A 9127-nucleotide genomic window follows, 5' to 3' on the forward strand; every position below is an offset into this window, starting at 1 on the left:
CAAACAGGCTACAGCTGAATGTTAAGGACTGCCAGACACTGCTTTTCGTAAGTTTGACACTGCTTCTCTCCATTTTTATAACACTGTTTTCTGGTCTACTGTAAGCTCAAATACTGCCAAAGCATTTCTCAAAACCTCTCTAAACTGAATGAAAATGCTGAACACCCTCTGCATGTATGATCCCAAAAAATAAATACATAAATGGCAAATTTATAAAATGCATTAATCAGATGCCCTACATCAGAATATGCTCTAAGAAGAACTATGAAAATGTACCTATAAGATGCCTTAAACACACCTCCAAAAGTAGTAAAATGAACTCAATGAACTCAAAATGAACATAAATTAACTACTCCAACTAAGATACTAAGTGAGCCAATGACAATCCAGTGGCATTACTGCAGATACTGTATTATAAAACTGTGCATTCCATAAGAGTCTTAAAGGGCTGCTGTCATGCAGAGTTTAGCTTCATCCCTAATCAAACACACCTGATAAATCAAACCAACATTTTCAGGATTACTCAAATATTACAGAGTTTTGTTTGATTAGAGATTAAACTCTGCAGGATGAGGTGACCCTCTTAGACCAGAGTTACCTATCTCTGCTTTTAAGTGTTGGCAAAAGAACAAAGAACATCTTCCAAAAAAGTTCACAATGTATTCCCCTACATGGCAGGCTAAAAAGTGTTATTTTGCACATTGAATTATGGCAGATATAGCTTCACCGACTCCAGGAGCAATGCTGGCAGCAGCATAAAACCTTGTACCTCACAAATCTGACCAAGATTTTTGATCCCCCAAGCTCAGCTCATCAAATAACTTTAACATCTACTGTGGCTTGAATGTATCTGGTCTCCAGCCCTCTCCAGTCGGTTTCTTTCTATGCACTTAAAACATTCCCTCTACCATATATGTCCTCTTGGAAGGTCACTGTCCTGCAGAGTTTAGCTCCAACCACAATTTAAAACACGCCCGAACCAGGTAATTCCTGAACAAGGTCTTCAGAATTACTAAAAAAATTGCAGTCAGGTGTGTTGGGCAAATCTGCATGATGCTGGCCATTCAGGAGCAGGATTGGACACCCCTGACATTTAACATTTAAGAACTGAAATGCACAGAGAGTCAAGAATGCTTGTCCACTTACCCTCATGACCCAAGCAAGAAACTAAATCCTCAATATAGACAACAAAATGTTACTTTCCAGCTCTGCTACTGTCGCCAGCCATAAAGCAACAGCTACTTGACTGATTCTTTCTGCAAACACTTTTGAAAATGAATAAAAAGCAAGAAATAACTGGTACACCACCCACTTGCCGAGTCTCTAACACATCCTGTAACAATCTTCTGGAGAGATGAGGGCTTGAAAGTGTGCATTGTTCAGGCAATGTGAGCTACTCTAGATCGAGCATGTCCGCAGAAAGGAGGACGAGTGTTCACTGAGATGTCCTTTATATCGACCTTGCCATAGGCTTCTTGTAACCAGGCAAAAAGTTGTTGTGATTTGAGAGGTGTGGATATTATGAGAGTGTTGGGAACACTAGACTGGATGGAAAAGTACTTTCAGTCAATAGCTGGACTGACTAAACTGAGTGGTTGCAATGGTCTGTATTAAACATTTATTAATGCACAGATGGATGTGGCAGCACCTATATGCCTCACATCAGTCTTGTTAGCTGTTCCAAATCCAATATTACCTAATAAGATGCATATGCCAGGGTTTTCAACCTTACACAATAGACAAAGTGCACCTTGATATTTATTTAAAAAAGTAAATTTAAATGAAATGGTAGCTCTGAAAGCATTTGTGTGTGTCTGTGTAATAACAGTACTCCTCTACATTAAAATAATCAGAAATTGTACAGAACGGCGTAGGAGTATTTGAACTACTGTGAAACAGATTAATAGATAATCACAGAAGCCATACAGCTGAAACCAGTCTTTATGATATTATGGTATTCAATAATGGCAGCGTATAAGGCATACCATTTGGGATTATTAAATCTGAACTGCTGCAGTCTAAAATATTATATTAGCTAGCAAATAAAAGTAGATACTGTATTTAAGTCTCAACCATGGCAATCATTATTATTACAGACACCAAATCCATCTGAAACAGCTCACATAATATAAAAAGTAATAAATAGCTCCTTTAAAGGTTATTTTTTTTAAGAGTATGGATTTACTGAATAAGTACGGCTATGGATTGCATTGGTTACAGTGAAAGTGGAACATATTCAAAGCTTTTTTGCCATTGTTTAATTTGGCATTTATTTTTTGGTTAGCTGGCGGTGATATTCAGGGAGAAAATGGAAGCATACCGTCATGATCCCTTCCAGGATACCGGAGTCAGGTTTTGGGGGAATCTGCCTCTCAAGGGACCACTTCTCCACAATGGAGGCAACCTGAGGATTGTCCACGTTTAGGATGCGGAAGCCAGTCATATTTACACCGCAGAAGCGGTACGGCTCTAGGTTTATGGCCATGAGATCCTAGAGGAAGAGCAAGAGAGAGAAAAGATCTAATTTAACCGGCCTGAATCGAGCTTCATTGTTGCTGGGTGAGAGGCTTCTTGTCTCTTTGTCCCCTAATAAAAGCAGGAGAAAAAAAGAAGATAGTAAAAAGAAGATAGACAGAGCAAAAATAAAAGAGATTAAGGATAATACCGTGCTTTCCAGGCCGCCTGGGTACAGCCAGATGAAGCATAGTAGCTCGTACACCTCTGTGCCAGCATGTATGATATCATAGACAGTGAGCCAGGAGTCATTTGCACAATAGCTGATTGAAACAGTTATTTCCTCTGTAATCCGGTCTTCATTGCTCCCATCCAGCCAATTGAACCTTAAAGACTTCACACCGCTCTGAATGCCGACTTGACACTAAAATGTATCACTATTTCTGGGCATTCAATGATTTTAACAGTGTGGATTCTTCAAAAAAGGATCAGAATTTCACATTCTCAGTGCAGTGGGATGAAACACTCTAAAATTAAATTGCTGGGGTGGAAAATAGCATTAAGTTTAAGTCTAAATTAATCAAGATCTTTTCATCTTACGAGGTCAAAGCAAAAGGCGCAGCCAGCTAACACTGGGTTCTGTAAATCTGAGAATGAATGGCAAAATGAGCAAGACCGTGCACATTGAAAGAACTTCCCGTAATATGCTGAGGCTAATTAACGCTCTAGAATAATAACAACACACACCCACACTACGCATGCTATTGTCTGGAGTGTTATTCTGAGAACAGTCGCTCTGTTTCTTGTACCATCCTACATATTGCCAAACATGTTGGCAAGGTGGGGGCGGTGAAGAAATGTGGTAGAATATAATAGAATATCTCATTAACACCACTATAGCATAAATGAGTTCTTGTTAAATGTAGATGTTACGATGGAAGCCTGTTTTATGGCTTCTTTACATCTTAATGTTTTACTGTATCAGTGCGGCATTAAGAGATAATTAAGAGATGATTGATGCTCAAATGCTTAGAATGTAGTAGAATTCCAGGTGGAATATTGTAAAAAATATCATTACGAAAATAGATACATTGTTCATTTTATTATGTCTTAGATGAGGAGGTCTTAGCAAAATGATGTCGTGTAAATCCAACATCGTTGTTCGCCCACAACAAAACTCCAGCTGCAGAATGGATATATAGAGTGGGAGAACAACGATCGTTTAATATACGATGGATGTTGTAAATGACACATCAAAGACAGATAAGGTGACGCTGATTGTGGAATTTGAGAAACATCTCATAATACAAGGCAAATCCCTCAAGTTTCACAGAAAAAGCATCATGAAGGTTATGAAAATATAAGGTATATGACATATAACTTGATACTTTTATGCTCTTCAGCTGTGCATTGTGTTGCGAGGGCATAAGAGCATGCAAACATAGAAAACATTGTTATATACATCACTGTTGACTTTTTATGCTTCAGTAGGTACATCTCAGAATTAATAAAATTGTCAGAAATGATAAAATAGCAATAATAAAATTAGTTTTCATTTACATAGGAAAGTGCTGTTTACCCACGGAAGACACCTGGGTTCAAATCCAGACTAATATCACACCAACAGAGTGCGTGTCATTGACGTAGTAATATTGCATTATACAATTCAACATATACAAATGAAAGCAAGGAAAGGAAAAAACAAGGACTGTCACAAAATCCTTCATGTGTGGATTGTGAAACTACTTTCTTATGTCAGCGATTCAGAAAGTAACTTACATGACACCATATTGTCAGTTTATGAAGTTCCAAACAGTTCCAAACAAAGACACAGCATTGCAGTGCAACACGGCATACGTGCTTAGCTTCTGAATGAATCTACATATTTGAATGAATCAGTTGCATGAATGATTCATGACTCACTCATAATGACACTTGCCGCCACCTACTGGAAAATACAGTTCATTTAGAGATCCTAAAGCAGAGGGTGCTTTGGACTCACCAAATTTAATCTGCCACAGCACTGTCGTCAAACACTTTTTTTTTTTTATCAACAATTAATATGCAAATTGTTATTTAAAATACAAATTCTATATATATATATATATATATAATTATTTTTTATTTTAATTTTTTTGCTTACTATCTTTGCTTACTATTGTTTAGATAATTTACCTACCTATGACTATTTGCATTTTGTGAGAACAAGATGTTATTTATACTTGGTGTAAGCACTTACCTACTACTATTTTTACACTTAATATAAATGCCTAAACTGCCTAAATGTTTTGACAAATCCACATTTGTATAAATGAAAAATAGCACATATATACATATGCATATTTGCTGTGTGCTTCAATTTCTGTGCAATTATATAAAAAATGCACATTCTAGAACCATATTTTATTTTAGTACATTTGCATTGTCTTCCAGTGAAATTCAACTTTTTTACAGGGGTGGACTTACCCATTAGGCAAAGGTAGGCGACCGCCTTGGGCCCCCAAAAGCCAAGGGCCCCCTAAAATGCTTTTCATATAGGATATGCGCATTAAGTGCTGACACGCGAACGGTTGCTGTTTATGGTGTTTGTTACCACGACAACCGTCCGAGACTCCGAGTTGAACGTGCTTTTTGTGTACCCTGCTTGAGGGAGATGAAAATATTATGCATCTGAAGCTGTAATTAAATACTGAGAAACGGTGTGTATTATAAGTTTATAATTGTTTTAAATGCCGCTTACTCATTTATGAGAAGGAACCAAGTAGAGGACACAGTTACTTTTTTTGGTTGATATAATGTGTGTAAATGTATAATTGCCTTTTCATTATTTTTTCAGTTTTATTTAAATTTGTAGTTAAAATAACTAAAAATAAATGTATTTTAAAGTAAATTAGACAGCCTTTGCACACAGGTAACTCATCAGTGGATTTTCCTCATCAATATAGGCTATATTTTTTATACTTTTCTCATTCTATATTTCTGACATTCCAAAAGCGCCTCCTACTGGCAGAGAATGAATGTTCATTTTCAATAATCCAGTCTGTAGTTTTTGTTCGGATCAATGCAAAAATCCACCCACATAACCATTAATATCATAATTTATACTTCTGGCTCACCCCTGGTTTAAACGCTCAATTGTGAGGTTTATTATTTTATAATTTTTGATTTTGTGAAAACTTGAATCTCAACTGTAAATCAGTTGCTACTTCGTGGTCTACAACATGAAAGAAAACCATTATAACATGTAAATGAAAAATTTTGAAACATTGGACACAACTATGCGGCACCATTGTGCCGCAGCAAGCATCACAACAAAAAAAGGAACCTCAAGGAAAATGTGTACAAATGTATAGGGCCCCATTCCTATATTTTGCCTGGGGCCCCCAATTCATTAAATCCGCCCCTGCTTACGTATCTCCTCAGGGTGACTGCTATAGTCTATTCATCATAACAAATGATAAATGTGTGAAAATAGCATAGATCAATTCACATGGGCTGAAAAATTTTAATAATCTAATGAAAAACACACAGTTGATTAGTTTTCAGTGTTGGGTAGTAATCAAGCCTTTAGCAAGGATCAGTAAACCTCACTCATAACTCAGATGCTTGACATATATGGTGCATTTCAAGGACACTCAAACTCTGTTCCAAAAACCAAGTGAATATATTTGTTTAAATAATATAATAAGTAAATTAAATACAAATTTAAGCTAGAAAGAAACACTTTAAAAAAAATACTAATATTAATCGAAAAATAACTAACATTTAAATTAAAATTTAAAATATAAACATGGAAGCTTATTTCAAACATTAATAAATAATGTAAACAATGCTAAAATAACAACAGAGCTTTCTGAATGTGTCTTATATGAGGCCTCTGTAGTAGGATCACTAGATTTAGCAATAGCGCCACAATTTATTAAAGATAAATTGTTTGCAAGACAGTGAGGAAATCTCTAAAAACAGTGATTTGCAATTTAAACTTCTGAGCTTGAAAATCCAGAGGTGGAACACAGTTGTCAATCACTTTGTTGCCTTTGTAAAGGCTTTTCAAAGACGTTTTGTTGATCTGAGCTTAAGGGAAGGGCTAATGTTTACACTGGGGTGGCGGAAACTCCATTAAGGCTGTTTTATCAAGTTAAATTGATATTACAGACTGGATCCAAACTCATCTGCAATTAAAAGCCATTCATCAAAAAATAAAGTGGGAGCAGCACAAGAACAAATGACATTCAATTTGCCGTTAGTACTGGGGTACATTACCAAAGTGGTGAAGATGTAGTGATAGTACTCTGTCATCATCCCCATCATCTGGGCCTGGAGGAAGAGGAGGGGTGGGGTAGAAAAAAACAATGAAAAAGGTCACTATGTCATGTCAGAGTAATTTGCAATCATTGTGGCAGCCAACACAAACAATGACAACAAATGAGATTGAATCAAAATAGCGGAACTATGAAGAACTATTCAACTCTGTTGATTTATCGACATCTCTCTCCATCTGTGTTTCTTGTAGCATATAGCACAACAGTTAGCTTTTAGTAGAGATAAGGGCCCTTCAAGAGATAGATGAAAACCTCATGCTGTTCCAAATATGACTTTTGTTCTTCTACCGAACACAAAAGATAAGACTATTGATGCTGATCTTTTGCATACAACAAAAGTGAAAGGGGACGTTTGACAAAATGGTTTGGAATGACCTGAGGATGAAAATAAATGTACTATTACTATAGAGCTCTATGAAATCCATACCCCCCCCCCCCCCCCCCCTCCTATTCTATTATATTCTATTCATATTTGCTTGTCCAACTTCAAATTCAGTCTTTTTTTTGTTTGTTTCTTTTTTTTCTTGTTTTTTTTTCAGGATTCCATTCTAATTGTTTAGTTAATAATCAAAAAGTATGTCTAATCAACTGAATCCATACAACTTTAAAAATTTAATAATCTATTACAATTTTAACAATAATAGTGCCCTATGAAATGTGTTGTTTATTTGTATGTATGTATGTATGCATGTATGTATGTATGCATGTATGTATGTATGTATGTATGTATGTATGTATGCATGTATGTATGTATGTATGTATGTATGTATGTATGTATGTATGTATGTATGTATGTATGTATGTATGTATGCATTTGTTTATTTTTATGAAATTCTGTATTCTGGATTATTTTTATGGTTAATGACAAATATAACATTACAAATTGTGATAACGGATGCACCAAACATATTTAAAATGTAATCTTTTAAAATGTAGTCAAATAATTTTTTTTTGTGCTTCAATATTAACAAACACTATTCCATTTTGCAATCTGATTAAGCATACAGCCCTACTTTTTGATTTATTAATCTAAATTTGGCCAAATTCCATGGCATTCTAGGTTATACGGTTCCATTTTTAAGTCTGGATTCCGTGATTATGTTCAAATGTTCTGCATCATGGAAATCATAGGGCCCTATTCCTGTATTCAAACATACTGATTGCTTCATACATTGGTCATAGCTACTCCCAATACATTTCCTTCAATGTTCATACAAATGCTCCCTTTTGCCTTGGTGCTCATACAGTATGTCTGCTTTAATTATGCCATCTGCCATGAGGAAGACTCAAGGTTATGCTGTGCTCTTTCCCTCTTCTAGACCGTAATCACTCGAGTTTGTGAAAAAGTCAGAAATGGTTTAATTTCTTACAATTGGTTGCAGAAATAGCCCCTTCTATGTCTGTGCCTGTACTTTCTATATCACGCAGTCCCTCTCACACACACACACACACCCACAAGCATAGACTGCCTTTTGAAGACTTCTGGGATTTAGCCCACAGACATCTCAGACAGACTCTGTGTCCGACTGCATTTCCTATTTCTCTTTGGCCTGAAGGGGAGTACATGCACCGACAGAAATTCAGGAGAGGCTGACAGAGAAAAACGAGCCGCAGACAGGTTGTAGACAGGTGACCGCAGGACTAAGCTTATTAAGAGGACTCGGGCCACAGAGAATGACACAACTTTTTCATAAGTTCAAATGTGAAATAATACAGCCTACAGTTAAACTGGAAGATACATGCAGGGGCGTCAACGCTGAATGAAATGAAGAGCAAAATACCGTCTGGAGAGCCTTTGAAACCCATACGAGGTTTAAAGCAGTAGCTGCTTGGACAGTGTTTTCTCTTAGATATAAATAGAAAAACATATTCAGTCCCCATTTGACCCGAAGTAAACATTCTCCATAGCGGTTGCGATGTTATCAGATGAGCTTTTTTGTTGCAAGGACAAGTTTGTGAACGCACGACCTAAATCTTCCCTTCACATCTACAGCACTGGATTAAAAAAATAAATAAAAAATCTGATTTCTTTCAAGACTACACTGCTAAGTTTCTTAACTGACATCCCAGAGTTTGGTCTGTATTTATATTTCAGGCTAATAAAAGATGAGAAATAGTGGTTTGTATAATGGCCCAAAAAAGTATTTAGACACTTAAAACTCACTTAATGGATAAATCATATAGGGAAAATCGCTGACCATGACACAATATTTAATGACCAGTAGGTGGTCAGTAGGTGGTAAGAGTCAGAGAGGTCAAATTTGGTTTATTTAAAGGCTGTCAAAATTTCATGAGTTACATTTTTATATACCGTATTGACCCGAATATAAGGCGATGTTTTTTTCTTGGAA

The 9127-nt window shown here is 36.2% G+C and overlaps 1 protein-coding gene across 1 annotated transcript in view; it reads right to left on the minus strand.

The window, feature by feature from the left end:
• Positions 1–9127, minus strand: part of LOC107577126 (glutamate receptor ionotropic, kainate 3) — a gene marked incomplete at its 3' end in the record, with an annotated part of 12073 nt that overhangs the window by 1208 nt on the left and 1738 nt on the right. The window contains exons 2-3 of the mRNA XM_016263240.1: positions 6718–6771; positions 2321–2491 (exon numbers count right to left, since the gene is read on the minus strand). Coding sequence (XP_016118726.1) covers positions 2321–2491; positions 6718–6771 — 225 coding nt within the window. The remainder of the gene's footprint in view (positions 1–2320; positions 2492–6717; positions 6772–9127) is intronic.

This window comes from Sinocyclocheilus grahami, unplaced genomic scaffold (assembly GCF_001515645.1).
Source record: "Sinocyclocheilus grahami isolate Dianchi unplaced genomic scaffold, SAMN03320097.WGS_v1.1 scaffold5202.1, whole genome shotgun sequence".
NCBI lineage: Eukaryota > Metazoa > Chordata > Actinopteri > Cypriniformes > Cyprinidae > Sinocyclocheilus > Sinocyclocheilus grahami.